This window comes from Pelophylax lessonae (assembly GCF_965119305.1).
Source record: "Pelophylax lessonae genome assembly, chromosome: 6".
Taxonomy (NCBI): Eukaryota; Metazoa; Chordata; class Amphibia; order Anura; family Ranidae; genus Pelophylax; species Pelophylax lessonae.
In genome coordinates, this window is record NC_138773.1 from 62,999,372 (window position 1) to 63,013,704 (window position 14,333).

The following is a 14,333-nucleotide window of genomic DNA, read 5'->3' on the forward strand; positions in this document are numbered from 1 at the left end:
CTGTCATGTCTTTTTCCCCCCCATTCTCACTTCAGTGAATTTAAAGTTTCCAGAAGCTCCTCCCAACACTTGATAACCGTTTTTTTTGTGCCGTATTGCGCCCAGTCACATGAGTGTGATGTTGCTCAATGCTCAGAAAAAGTACAGGAGCTTCATTGGGGCATATTTTTGGCCCCAGTAGACTTGTTTAAGGGCAATGTGCAGTTGCACCCCAGTCTTCTAGTAACCAGCTTTTCTGTGTCTGAAGGAAACTGAAGCCTAACATGTACAAGAAAGCAATTGAAGACCAAAAACCAAATAAAATTGATCAGTTTCCTGAATCGGCTATCCCAGCTGATTGGCTCAATGTTTGCAGGTGCTGGCCGAGTTGAATATTGGCTCGTCAGACACATTGAAGACTGCAAGGAAATATACCTTAGTAAAAATGCTTCAGCTTGGTCTCCTAACCATGGGATAACACTCTCGAACATTTGTTGCCCAAAATAGGCCTAGTTGTAGAGCCCCCTCCCAACATGTTGGAGGTGTTATTACCATAGGTAAGACAAGCAGAGGTCCTTTTTTACCAAGGGGGATCACTATATGCCCAGGCAGTGTGAAGAGGTGCCATTTTATTGTAAATTAAGTTGACATAAGTGTTGTTGTAGCATGCAAGACCACTCCACACATAGTGTGTGATCTTTACCCAACGTGAGGGCCATGTTTTACCCCCACAGAAGCAAAGGTGTTCATGCAGTCCCATTGCTGTCAATTGAGATGCAGCAGCTGCAAGGACACACTATCAATCTGACAACCGTGGCCACAAATGATAACCGTATGCCCTCAGGGCAGCATCTGTGCAGCTGCTGCATCCCATCAATTCCTGGACAGGGATACACAGGACACCTGCATTGGGGGGTAAACACAGCCCTCACATGGGGGGGTATGGATTCATATGTCCTGTGTAAATGAAGACCAAAGTAAACAACCAGCAGAGGTTCTGACGAGTAAGAATTTGAAGTCATGTTTGTTTTTAATGGTTAACTTTCAAAGGACTGTGGGATGTCTTTAAAGATCAACTACAAACACACACCTTCAGTTCACCTATATATACTACAGAACGCGTCCTTGATACTGTCAAAATCGCGTGTGAGCAACCAAGGGATGACCGTGCTCTGCTCCCCCTCTAGACATTAATAGAAGTACTGATAGTTGTGTAGTATTAAGCCTCAGTCTGAAATGTTGTACAGCAGTTGGCTTGTAGAAGCACTTTTATTTCCCAGCAGTAGCTAAAGGCTCTAATCTTATCTTGGGAGTAGTCTGTTTTTACAACTAATAGATTAGTTATGGGAGTGTACTTGAACCAATCTGCAGTTTATATACTCCTGCCACAGGTTATAGCTGCCTGAAAAGCGCAGGTTACCTTTTCTGTCAAAGGTCTATACAAAGTTGGTCTTAACTGCAATATCTACTTTTTCCAGTTGGAAATGGTTTTGTTTCATGGTTAAATGTTCACTCCAGGGAACCTGTGGCATTGGTGGCTATCTTATTTGTACAATATTCTGAGGCCATGGTAGAAAATTGAATCTGGCCTGACACACTACTTCTAGTTCTTAAGGCTCAAGTTTTTTTACCTTTATGCATGAAGTAAAGAGAACCTCTTTGCAGTGGGCTCCCCCCAATACATGAGCCCATCATGATCCAGCGATGGGCAGTCTCAGCTCTCCGTGGACTCGCTCCTCATTGGCTTCCACTGCTGTCAATTGCAGCCAGTGAGCCAATGAGAGGGTTGCTGAGCCATGGCTGCTCAGGGCCTCCTCAGCGAGCGCCTTGCTGTTGGGGGCACTTGGCAGGAGGGAGGGGCCTGTACTGCCGCTGGGCCCGAGAAAGGGAATCTGGGCTGCTTTGTGCAAAACCACTGCACTGAGCAGGTGAGTAACATGTATTTTTTAAGCCTTTACTGTCACTTGAAGGTGGTTTCCACTAGTGTGTGATTTAGAGTGACTTTGATGCAACTTGAGTGCAATTTTCATCTGACTCAAAGGCGCATCAAAGTAGTGCTGGCACATTTTCAGTCGTTGCAAATTAAGGTCATGTAGATTGGAACAGGTGCTATTGAAATCAATGGGATTTGACTGTCCAGTCGCATGACAAGTCACACTAGTCGAAAGGGAGCCTAAGGGTTGTCCTTTAAAGCGGTTGTAAACCCAAAGTTCAAAAAAAAAAAAAACCTGCAAGACAAAGGCATAATGAGCTAGTATGCATCGCATACTAGCGCATTATGTATTACTTACCTTAGAACGAAGCCCCGACACGGACCCCCGGACATCGCTGCGGGCGCTGCCATGATCCCTCGCCGTCTCTTCCGGGTTCGGCGGCTCCGGCGCAGTGATTGGCTGGAAGAGACGGCTCCGGCGCGATGATTGGCCGGAGCCGCGATGACGTCACTCCCGCGCATGCGAGCGGGAGTGATTTTCCGGCAAGCTCCCGGCAAATAGATTGAAGGTCCCCCCGGACCTTCAGAGCGCATGCGCCGCTCGCGCGAGCGGCTGTATGCACTGTAAATATCTCCTAAACCATGCCGGTTTAGGAGATATTATTTGTACCTACAGGTAAGCCTTATTATAGGCTTACCTGTAGGTAAAAGTGTAAAAAAGCGGGATACAACCGCTTTAAGTGGTTGTAAACCTCAGGCATGAAATGGAACAAAGCATATTCCTCTACTGTGTACTTTCTCAATCCAGAATACAAAGTGTAATTTCAGCCTGCTGATTCATTGCTCGATCAGCATGAATCACATCTGACAATTTTTCCTGACATCAAGTGAAAAATGGTGAGGGAGGGACCTCCAGCTGATTGACAGCCTCAGCTTTGTTCTTGTGGGAAAGGAGGTTTTCCTTCCAATCAGCTGTCGGAGCTCTCCTCCTCTGAGATCGGCAGTGTGTAACTTTAGCTCTCCGCCCCCTGTTTTCGGCCCTCTTACACAAATCTATAATTCAGTGCTTTGAATTGATGCAGATTTTGTTAAATCTGTTTTTTTTGGGGGCCCACTTTTGGCAAGTAAAGCCCAGTATTGTATATTGAAGGAATGAAAGTGTTCTTGTAACGAAGCTGACACCTCAGGGTAGTAATGACATGGGAAGCTTTGATACGGCACTGTGTATATGAATGACCAAAGCCAGTGCTGCCTGTGGCAGCCAATTGGGTGCATTGTCTCACATAAACTGACTGCTATGGTTTTCCTACTGTCTATTTAAAAATCAAAGGTTGGTTGGAAAATGCATCTGACTTTTTTTTTCTTTTTGTAGGTCCGCATGAAGCTGGTGATGCATTGTAAAGAGGTAATGACTAGTTAATCTTGTAGATTGTATCGATTTGCATGAGAGCCACTGATGATACTTTAAAATTTCTGACACCTCATCTGAGCACTTTGGTGCTGATATGCTCTATCTGAGGCTCTTTAAATGTGAAAATGTTTCTAGATGTCTGTGTAAAAGGAAACCTTTCAGACAGTTGCCTCACAGCTGCCCCCTCCATCTAGTGCTGCAGGGAAGTGCAATGCCCTGGAATTGGCACCACACTTGGAAAGGATGGCTTCCAGCACTGTTTTAAGGAGCTTCTGCAGTAAGGGGGTAATGGCTTTTCTAGATTTTTTTTTTTTTTTTTCTCCCCCACTCTGGCACTAGGATGCAGTTGACTTTTCTGCAAGATATGGCCAGTCAATAGTCTGTACACAGGAAGAGGAAGAACAAGAATTAATGAATGTAGAAGCAGCTGCACTGAGCTTTCCAGTGAATGGCTGTGCAGCAGGGGCGTGTCAAAAGTCTGATCATTGGAGGGGAGCATGCTGTTCCAAACATAGCTAGAGAACTGACCACAGTGTGCTCTCCTGCTTAGTGGTCAGTTTGTAGCAGGAACACCAGGGATTTCACATAAAGTAAGCCATAGAACAGGATATTTTCTCATAAAAGTACACGGGACAGGCACAAATCAGGAATATGAAGTGTTGGGGTAACAAACACTTTAAAAACTCTTGTAGCACACACCCTTAACCTATAAGATTAGTTCCAAGGTAATGATGCTAACAAAACTGGGCAGTCTTGACTGCTTTCTGCAGAGGCCCTGACTTTCCAGCCTATCTTCTATAGTGCAATGAGCGTTTCATCTGATAGTACACATTGGTATTTAGGAGGCGGGGTTGTGTAGCATGTTGAGCTGTCATTTGTATCTGAAATAAAAGCTTGGGGGCAGCGAAGGGAGAGACTTTCCAGATTAAAACGGATCACATTTTTTTAGACCTCATAGAAAATTTGCAGAGATGGTGGAATGTCGCTTGGATGTTAAGCCAACATGTACATAAAATACCCATAGCAAGGCCTCAAGTTTGAGTTAACACTCTTTCCCCATCTGTACACATGTCTTCCCTTCTTTCTGTTCAGTCACCAGGAGTAAAACCGGTCCCATGTAAGTTCTAAGTCGCTTCACAATATGACCACAAGATGTTTTATAGACCTGTTGAAGGAGCAAGGTGTGCCTGTCAGGATACAATGTCTTCTTGGGGGAGGATTCCTCCACACGTGTGGATGGAAAAATGTTGATTCTAGGATCTGTAGGACAGTTCACACATCCATACTTCAGCTGTGAATCGTATGGTTTGCCTTCACTTACTGCAAGAAAACTTGACATTTAACATGACGTGTGGCCTTTTTTTTTTTTTTTTTTCTTTTTGTCCTTACCATTGTCAAACTTGCTTTCTTTGCAGATAAAACATGTCTGACCAGAGTCATGGTACTTTGTACTATGCATCCTCTCCATGGCCTTACAAGGATCCTCCATGATCAGGTAAGTTTAGATCTCCCTGCATCTTAATTTTGGTTTTGCCAATGATGTACCCTAAATTCTGACACCTCATATGAAACTGTCAAACAGTGTCATGATTTTCCTCTTTTGGGCTGAGGCAACTGCCAAATAAAAAATTTTAGGCGTTCGGTTTGGCTAGTCATGGGTTGTATAAATGGCTTGTGTTTTGTGGTCTTGCCGGGCAAAAATCTTCGGTGTAAACACGTCAGTTTTGTAGACTAGTGTAAATGCAGCATCAGTCTCATAGACCATCCCTTCATGGCAATATCTGGAAGACCGTGGTCGTCTTGGGGGCAGCGAAGGGAGAGACTTTCCAGATTAAAACTGATCACATTTTTTTTAGCGCTTACACTTAAGCTCTCGGCAAGTGACAGGGGCCCTGCATATCTGGAAAATCAACAGGTAGTATTTTCTGTACTTGCTGAGAATTCTTAGCCTGAGTGCCGTCTTTAACACAGGGCGAAAGGGGCAGCTGCCCTGGGCCCAGTCATTGTTGTGGGGCCCAAAGCGTCTGCCTCTTGAGCCTGCAAATAGTTAAGTGTATTTGGGAGGGCCCAAGAAAATGTTTGCCCAGTGTCCAATCAATATTAAATACGGCCCTGCCTGAGATATGAAAGAATGCATCAACACATCTAAGGAACTGGTGGTAGTGAAATGTATTGTTTAGAGTAGGCTCTGCAATTAGTAAAGGATTGGTTTTATCTTAATTCTAGCATCTGTTAAACTATTGCCTATGTTTTGTTAAACAGATTGTGTAGAAACAGCTGTTAATTACATTTTTTATCTTCCCAGGAGTTGGAGTCTGTTGAGAAGCAATTTTGGAACTGATTGCAGAAGCTACAGAGTAAAACGCAATGGACCCTTAATCAGCCAAATCTCGTCACCTTGGTACTCCAAAGGCAGCTATGTTATGGGAGAAACTGGTTTAGTTAACAATGTTAAATGGAACAGGTTGGCAATAGTAACTGCACCAGCTGAGAACATTTGTGTTATTTCAATAAAACCACTTTGGCATTACAAGCATACCCTTTTTATTTTTAAATGCTTTACAAAATTATACAGTGAACACTTAACTATTGTAATTGCTAGCGCTACAGAATATGAAATTAATGGAAGCAGACCCTTTCTGTCTGCTGATCCAGGCCTATGCTGTTGATTTCCTTTTGCTGCAATTGTAAAAATTCACCCAGTCATGTAAATCGGGGCAACTTTGAAGTAATGGAGATCTGTAAGCTTGGTTGGGGAAGCTCTTTATGGCCATCACACAATAAATTTTCGTCTTGAATTACCACTGCACATTGCTACAAGAATTGGTCATGTGGCCCACAGCATGCTGATCGGCTGCTGGTTTTCAGTAATGCTTATTTGACAGAAGGCGGTTGTGAGATCGCCTTCTGTCAGTCAAACAGCTATAAACATGGGCTGGGAGTCAGCTGGTTTCTACTGTAATGGCTGATCGGCCTGTGTTTACCTGACATATTCCTGCCTTGTATAAAACTTGTTGTCAAAGTTGTGGGTTTTATTTGATTAAATATTTTATTCATTCGGGAAAGTAAAGTACTAGTATATTGAGGGGAAAGTAACCAGTGTGTTTAGGGTCCCCCAATATCCTCTACGTTTCCCTGAATTCTACATGGGTCATCTCTCAAGCATATCCATGTAGAGAACTGGTGTCCCTCATCCATTCATTTAACAAGATTTGTGGGAAAATATTAAAACGGTCAAAGTAGAATTCCAGGTTTAATTTAATCTTTGAGGCTCGGTTCACATATATGCGATGCGGGAAGGCTGCGAATTCGCAGCCTGTTCCCGCATCGCACACGCACCCCCGGCAGTTCACACTGCCATATGCGATACGCTGGGGGTGTCAATGTAATCTTAACGACACCCCCAGTTTGATCGCATATCGCAGTGCGATCGTGCAGTTCGCACAGGATCGGATCGCACAAGTGTGAACCGCTGTGCGATCCGATCCTGATGCGGCAGCAAAAATGCCTGCTGTGCGTGTTTGCTGCAGGTGCGATGCGAATTTAGCCATACAATCTGTATGGCTAAACTCGCACAGCTGATCGCATGTCATGTCGGAGCAGTGCGCTCCGACATGACATGCGAACCCCGCACACGCAGTAGTGTGAACCGGGGCTAAGTGGAGCTTAAGTCAGAAAATTAAGTCCTCCTAGATCACTTTAGGCTGGCCCCTTTTGCACATATAGCGATGTTAAAAATAAGTGTTTAAAATCCAGTAATACACTGAGGTGAATTTTAATGCACAGTGCTGTTCACATTATCAAAACCTAAAGCATTGGTGTTGCTTCACTTCAAATTTAAAGCCTCATGTAGAGTTTGAAAGGAGTTAAAAGCCCTTCAATGCCTCCAATCCAAGTAGATAGGGCGCGGTAGTACATTGGTTAATGGGCCTTTGTGGTGCCGTTTTCATGTGCCAAAAACTTATGTCAACCTCTCCGCAAATGAGGGTAGGGTGTTTGGGGGAGCTTTTTTATTGCTCATTAAATGCTCCTCAACCCCTAAAGTAATTGAAAAGCGTCAGTATTTTGAGCAAGTGTGAACGAGCCCTTAAAGCGGAATTAAACCCTCCAATCCTTTACAGCCGAGGAAGCCCCTTCTGTTTGATCTGCAACTGCCATAGTGCTGCACATGTGATCAGTTACACTAGCCATTTGATGGTTTGGATGAGGACACAATCAATTGGCAACGGTTGGCGATCCTGGCATTCCAGAAATTGAACAGATGTTTGAAGCCTTTAAATCGAGGGGTGTAGTTCTGCTTTATGATTTACTGCTGTTGAGCAAAAAGAAAAGGAGCAATGCTGGAGGCAATTTGTAGCACAAATTCTGGTAGCATAATGTGGAATGTATGCTGCTTGCTAAATGTTAAGTTTTGAGTAAAGTTCTTTGGTCAGCAGAAGCTAATTGGCTCCATACAGTAAGCGCCACTTTGTTCACTATCAGAACGGGTGACTTCTGCTTCCAGAATTAGTTGGTCTGAGTGCTTTCTCTGCCATTTCAGTGACCAGGCTTCCTCTGTTGAGGTGGGTGGAGCAGTTGGAGGAAGTCTTGTATTTTGTAAAATGCATGGTTTCTCCTGAATGGCAGAGCACTAATCCTGACTCTCGAATTCCAGCATTTGACAGGAAGTTGCCTGTATGACAGCCAGAACATGGCACTGCATACTGGTGTAATGGCAAATTGCTACTACAGTCCAGAACAGCGGCTGCGTTGAGTAATGGTTAAGAGTTCATTTGTGCCACCTTGACCCAAACACTATTAAAGTGAAATGAATCCTGGAATTCTAAAGTTTCATACAGGCCAGGAATATGTGGTCTGCAAATTTAATTTGTAGTATTTGGCATAGCTGCAGCACTGTGTATATATAGCCATTTATGTTGGGTACAATGGAATAGAGAATATCCTACTCTGCCCTGATGACATGTAGTTACAATCTTGTAAGTAAAAGATGAGGGGCTCCAGGTAGAATGGGAGATGCAAAATTGCCTCTAGGTAGTGCCATGAAGTTATACACCTTTTACAGTGTATGTAGAACTGGCTAGAGAGATTGAAGTAGATTTGGTAAATGTGTAACCCTTGCCATTAATATAGATTCTGAATACAAAGGGTATGAAAATGGGTTTTAACAAACGATTAATCCAAATACTTGTTTATGGCCATCCACTTGTGGAATGGAAGCCAACAGAAGCTATACTGATGATCACATCACTTTGAGGTAATGCATATGGGGCCTTAGTGTCTTCTGTCTGCATTGGCCTGTTCCAAGCGGTTAACCTATAATCTTCAGGTTTTGTTGACTGACCTAGAACTGTATTGAAATTCTTGTACTGGTAAATGAGGCAGCCAGTTGGCCATAGCGTCGGAATTCCATACTGCACCTTTGGGTGAGAGGCCAAGGTGCTTTATTACAATGCTGTGGCTTACAGAAAGGCTACCTATACTTCTAAAGCAACAAGTACAACAGAATCCAACCGAAATGGTCTTTGGAACACATACACACAGAGCTTCTCGTCTTGATAACGGCAAAATATATAGAAAAAGCCCGGAAGCTTCTTGGGTTTAGAAGCTGCAGATGCATGTGTGGACAAAAGGACACCCAAACCTTCATCAGCAGCTGTGATGATGGCTTACCCAAGAAAATCTACAAGCATGTGCAGTTCTGATCCCTGAATTATCACGTCGGTGCATTCTGTGAGGCAATCCCACCAAAATTTAATACATTCATTGAAGTTTATGAACGCAATGCCCCATAACAACCAGATATGTACATATAAATTGTAGCTCTGCACAGCTGTACTGTAGTTTTTTCCCTATAAAACTGATCTTCAAGATGTGGTATGTGTTACAGTAAATATGCATTATACCCAAATGTCATCCTTACAATCAGCATGTGCAGAATCCGTGTCTAGTTGTTTAGATGTCCTTTTGTTGAACACATCAGATTGCTACCCTCACAGATACAAACACAGACATGCACAGAGAATGCTCTTCCACAGAATAAAGGGGGCTGTGCTTGGTGGATTCTTGAATGACCCCCCCTTAGTGGAGAGGCTTAAAGTTCTCATCAAGTCTTTGTACAGAAAGCAGGTGGCAGAATCAGGACTTGCAGCATCCTGAGCCTTTGACTTCCTTCTTGACGTAGTCATGGAGTTTAAATTTTGGCTCATTGGGGAGCTTCATGGACCTGTGTTTTAATTCTCTGTTGGAAGATAATAAAATTTGTATGTTAAATTGAAGGGTTAAACAAATCCACAATAGCAGAATACAATTTGACAGGCTGCCAGCAGAGGGGTTGAATGGTACATCTGTGTTGCCCTCAGATCAGAGATCAGCTTTGCAGGGACTTTCTCTGGGTACTGTTAGCAGGTGCTGTCTACAAAAGAGCCTTGACTGGCAGTACAATGCAGTGAATCTGAAGCTAGTCTTGGTGAGCTGCGGGCTGGACCTTGGAGACCCTTGCTCCAGAGCAGTGGTAGCCAAGCTGGCGCTTTGCATACCTTTTTTTTTTATACAGCCCCTGGGGGGCACTGCTTCTTCCACTGACACCACACCTACTGACCAGTCTGCTCCCACTGATGCTTTGGCATTTTATATTTTTACTGGCTGTCCTAAAATCCGAGGGACACTAATCTGGCCATTTGTTTAGAACGCTTGCAGACCCCTGCTCTAGAGAATTTGCCTATTCCACATCCCATCCCAACAATAGATGGCCTTTTCAAGGGTGAGAAAGTAGCGAGTGATAAGCTGAATCTTGCAGACAAGGTTGTGTAGCTTAGTTATGCTCCCTTTGCTAGTAAAACATGACAACACTGGTGATTGGCCCTACAGGGACTGACTGAGCTCTGCACCCCAGAGGTGCAAATGCCAATTTTTGACAAATGCTAGTGGTGGGGTAGTAGCTCCTCTTGGTGCTTGAGTTAGGTAAGCTTGTTGCTTAATTACTTTCCAAGCAAGACTAACCTTTTAGTGCCTGCTCAACTAAGTTTAAGCCTTTTTTGAGGTGAACCTAGGGAAGGAATTCTAAACTTGGTGGTGCTGTCAACCAAGCATGTTTTTTGAAAGGGCAGTCTAGTAAAGCAAGAATAAACTTTACAACTAGAAAAAAGGTCAGACTTTACTGGCATATCAAGGAGCACAACAAAAGTATATAAACATTTCTTTTGTTCATTGACACAGCTCCTTATCTTCATAACCATTGGGTTATACTGCCCCCTACAGGAGTAGGACACTAGGCCGAAAAGAATCTGGCTACACCTATGGGCAAGTCCAGGGGGTATACTTTCTCTCCCTTCTATAGGTGCTCCAGTTTTTTTACCTAGTCATGAATAAGGACCTAGTTCCTTGCTGGGATCTCTGGTCCTGGAATTTTTTTTTTAGATTCGAATACTATAGAAGTGCGAGATCCATGCAATATAACAAGCTTTAAAATTTCCTTCACTGGTACATACAATCCTGATTCCACATATCTGGCAATAAACCAGTCCCCACTGTGGATCAAACCAGCAGATTATAAAAATGCTATGGCCTCATGTGTCCAACATATATTTTATATATAGATTATACATAGGAGGATAGGAAATCTCATCCCAAGTGGTCCATTCAAGAGCAGTCAGTGGTACATCCTGAAAGGAAAGAGCCCAGACATTTAAATCTGCTGGTTTGATTATCCGCAGTGGGGGCTGTTTTCTTGCCCTCTCCCATATTGCATAATGATGCATAGAATCAGGACTATTTAAGCACTGGGTTATATTGCTTGATCTCTCACTTCTGTGGTAATGTTGGTTGTCCATTTTACATTAACCTATGTGATTGGTCCCTCTTGGTATCTCGGTGCCTGTCCAGGGAGTTCTATCTGGTGCATTGGCTGAGCATAGGCATTGAGTTATTCATAACCAGCTTCATGAGTCCTGATGAAGCTTCAAAGAGAAACAGTGACCCATCAGGAATTTACATATATGCTTTAAGATCTGGCAAATTAGCCTTTTAGTGTATGATACTGTGTTTTTTATGATAAAAAAAAATTGCCTACACAGAAAACATTGAGTTGATGGTTTTTACCAAGTATTTTGGTTATGTTTTTAATATATGTAATGTATATTTTTATATACTTCTGTTGTGCTCCTTGATATGCCAGTAAAGTTCAACCTTTTTTATTTCTAGTTGTAATTTTCATAGTTTTGGCATTGAGTGTTTCCAGTATAGTGAAGGATAAACTTTGTAGTCAAGTTCGGGCAAAGCATAATATGGATGCTTATTCTATATGACTTATTTGTGTACATGTAGTCATTTTGGACTATAAGCTAAAGCAAAAAGGCAAGCACCTCAACTGCTATTGCTGCCCCATTGGAAGCACCTAAAGCTGAACTTCAGGTATAATTTTTTATTCCAGCTTTGACCAAAGTATGTATGTCATATGTGAAGGGCTACTACAGTGATGACAGCAATTTTCTGAACTAACCCCCCCCCCTCTGTTCACTGACCACACATGAGCACCTGCTCTGCACTACTGCCATTCAAATAATTCTTTGTAATTTTTCTGTGAATACAAAGTGTTCTGATTTCACATGAGGAGGAGATAGTGACGTCTGTCTTCTCTTCACCTTGGCCAGAGAATGCCTTACATCCATTGAAAAAAATGCAAGGCACTCTTCTGAATGGCATCAGTGTTGAGTTGAGCAGCCCCCTTTTTCCCCCTCATGGTCAGTAAGCAGAGAGGAAGCCCCCCTGGCACAGGACCTGTCAGACTGCAGTTATCATGGTTGTAGCGCAAAATACGGCAGTGATTGTCAACTTTCATAGAGGTCTCTTAGGCATGAGACATACATGCTTACGTTGGTCCAAGCTGGACCAATGTAACTATGCAATGCAGTACAAACCTGGAATTCAGATTTAATTATACTGGTCAAAGGTTCAGACGATACCCATTTATTTATGTGAGACTTCAAAGTATTTCATGCACTACTTGGGTCTGCCTTTCAAGTAACTTGGGGGCCATACACTAATTTTAACCCTCAAAGGTTGCATGAAAGTCATACCTGAATGTTTTACATGCAACAGTGGGTCCTACTTTGCAGAGGGACAAGTTGCACCCATCCAAAGCTGCTCCCCAAAGTCATGCTACTTTGGAGTTGTAAAAGTGTGAATAGAGCATTCCCTCCTTTTTTTTTTTTTTCCTTTTTTTGTTAGTGATTTGTCCATTGTCATGCACCAATAGTTTAAGGGGCAGGTTAAAGCTTTGATAAATTGTGTTTTCTCTAGGTTTTAACCACTTTAGCCCCAGCTACCGCAGATGTACTGTGGCAGGCTGGCTCTTCCAGGCAAAGTCCTGTATATGTACGGCGCTCGCCTGGGAGGAGCTAGGGTGCGATTGCGTGCCGCCGGAGGCGCGCTCGCCCCCGCTCGTCAACGGGGAAGGTAGTATGTATTATAGGTGGCTCCGCAGGCCACTCGCGATCTCCTGCTGCGGACAGAAGGACGGACTGCTGATGTAAACGCAGCCATCTGTATTTCTCCCTGAAGTGATCACAGATGTCATGTGATCCTGCTATATAGGGTCACATGTCTCTGTGATGACTTCACAAGCCCAACCCCCCCCCCCCACAGTTAGAATCATGCCCCTAGGGTCACATTTAATTAATCCCTTGATCACAATACTGTTAACCCCTTTGCTGCCAATGTCACTGGTAGCCCCAAAAATGTCAGGGGTCTGATCTGTCTGCCGCAGTCCCACAAAAAATCGCAGATTGCAGATATTACTAGTAAAAAAAACAATAAAAATTACCATCTTTCCAGTAGTCAGTAAAAGCAATAATTTTTGCGCAAACCAATCAAAATCGCTTATTGCGATTTATTTTTTTTTTTTTTTTACGTTTACTAAAAATATGTAGCAGAAAACAAATGGGCCTAAAATCTAAAATTCTTTTTTTTTTTTTGTTTCATATAAAAGTGTGAAAAAGATTATATTTTTTTTGTTTATAAAAAATAAAAATCGCACAGGTGATCAAATACCACCAAAAGAAAGCTCTATTTCTGGGGGGGGAAAAGGATGTCAGTTTTGTTTGGATACAGTGTCACATGACCATGCAATTGTCCATTAAAGTCACGCAGTGCTGAATCTCAAAATAGGGCCTGGTCATTGAGCAGCCAAATACTCCGGTCTGAAAGTGGTTAAAAGCTCCAAAATGCAATGAGAGTTATATGCACTAAGTTCCTGCAATTCACTTTAGCTCATAAACCTTTGCAGTTATTACTGGATTATTTCAGACATCGCTTCTCTGGAGCCCGGGCTAATATGAATGGTTCCATGTTCTCTAAAAAGCATGTAGAAATAAGCTGGCTTTTTAAAAACACTAAAATTAAGATATTTTTAATTGTAAAGTTGCTCCCCTCTTAAAATGGCCTAAACATGTGATGTTCACTTTACCACCATGACATATTATCAAGAATGGAGTAGTAGTGAATAGCGTAAAACTATTTCCTTAGGGGTTATTAGGAATAATTTATAAAAGAAAAGTTTCCATGACAACATCATTCTTTTTACTTTTAAACCTTCACAACAGCTGTAATCTGAATTGTTGCCAGGGGCCTGCTCTCCTTTTAGGACTATCTATGTCCATTCTAATGGGCCATACACACTATACAATTGTCTTTAGATTTTTTTTCCCTTTTAGATTTACCAAAACCATATAATATGAGGTCAAATATAAACACTTTTAATTTGTATGCAATCAGGCAGGCCCTTGTACTACATAGTTGAAGGTAAATCTAAAGGAAATCTAACAACAAAAGTTGTATAGTGTGTATCCAGCTTAACTGAACCCAGGTGAGACCGCTGTGTGTCAAGACAGGCAAGTGTCTTACCTTGGCATATTATGACATTATAATACACACAAGCAGCACTGGTAAAATAATGATCGTCAAAGTCCAACAGGTATGAGGATAATGCAGAGGATTCAGGAATACGGACTTTTC

General features: G+C 42.6%; 1 protein-coding gene across 1 annotated transcript in view; it reads right to left on the minus strand.

The window, feature by feature from the left end:
• Positions 1-9,279: 9,279 nt before the first annotated feature.
• RAB26 (RAB26, member RAS oncogene family) overlaps positions 9,280-14,333 on the minus strand; it is a 509,349-nt gene continuing 504,295 nt past the window's right edge. Inside the window, exon 9 of the mRNA XM_082261275.1 lies at positions 9,280-9,561. Within this exon, the coding sequence (XP_082117401.1) occupies positions 9,459-9,561 (103 nt within the window). The 3' untranslated portion in view covers positions 9,280-9,458. The remainder of the gene's footprint in view (positions 9,562-14,333) is intronic.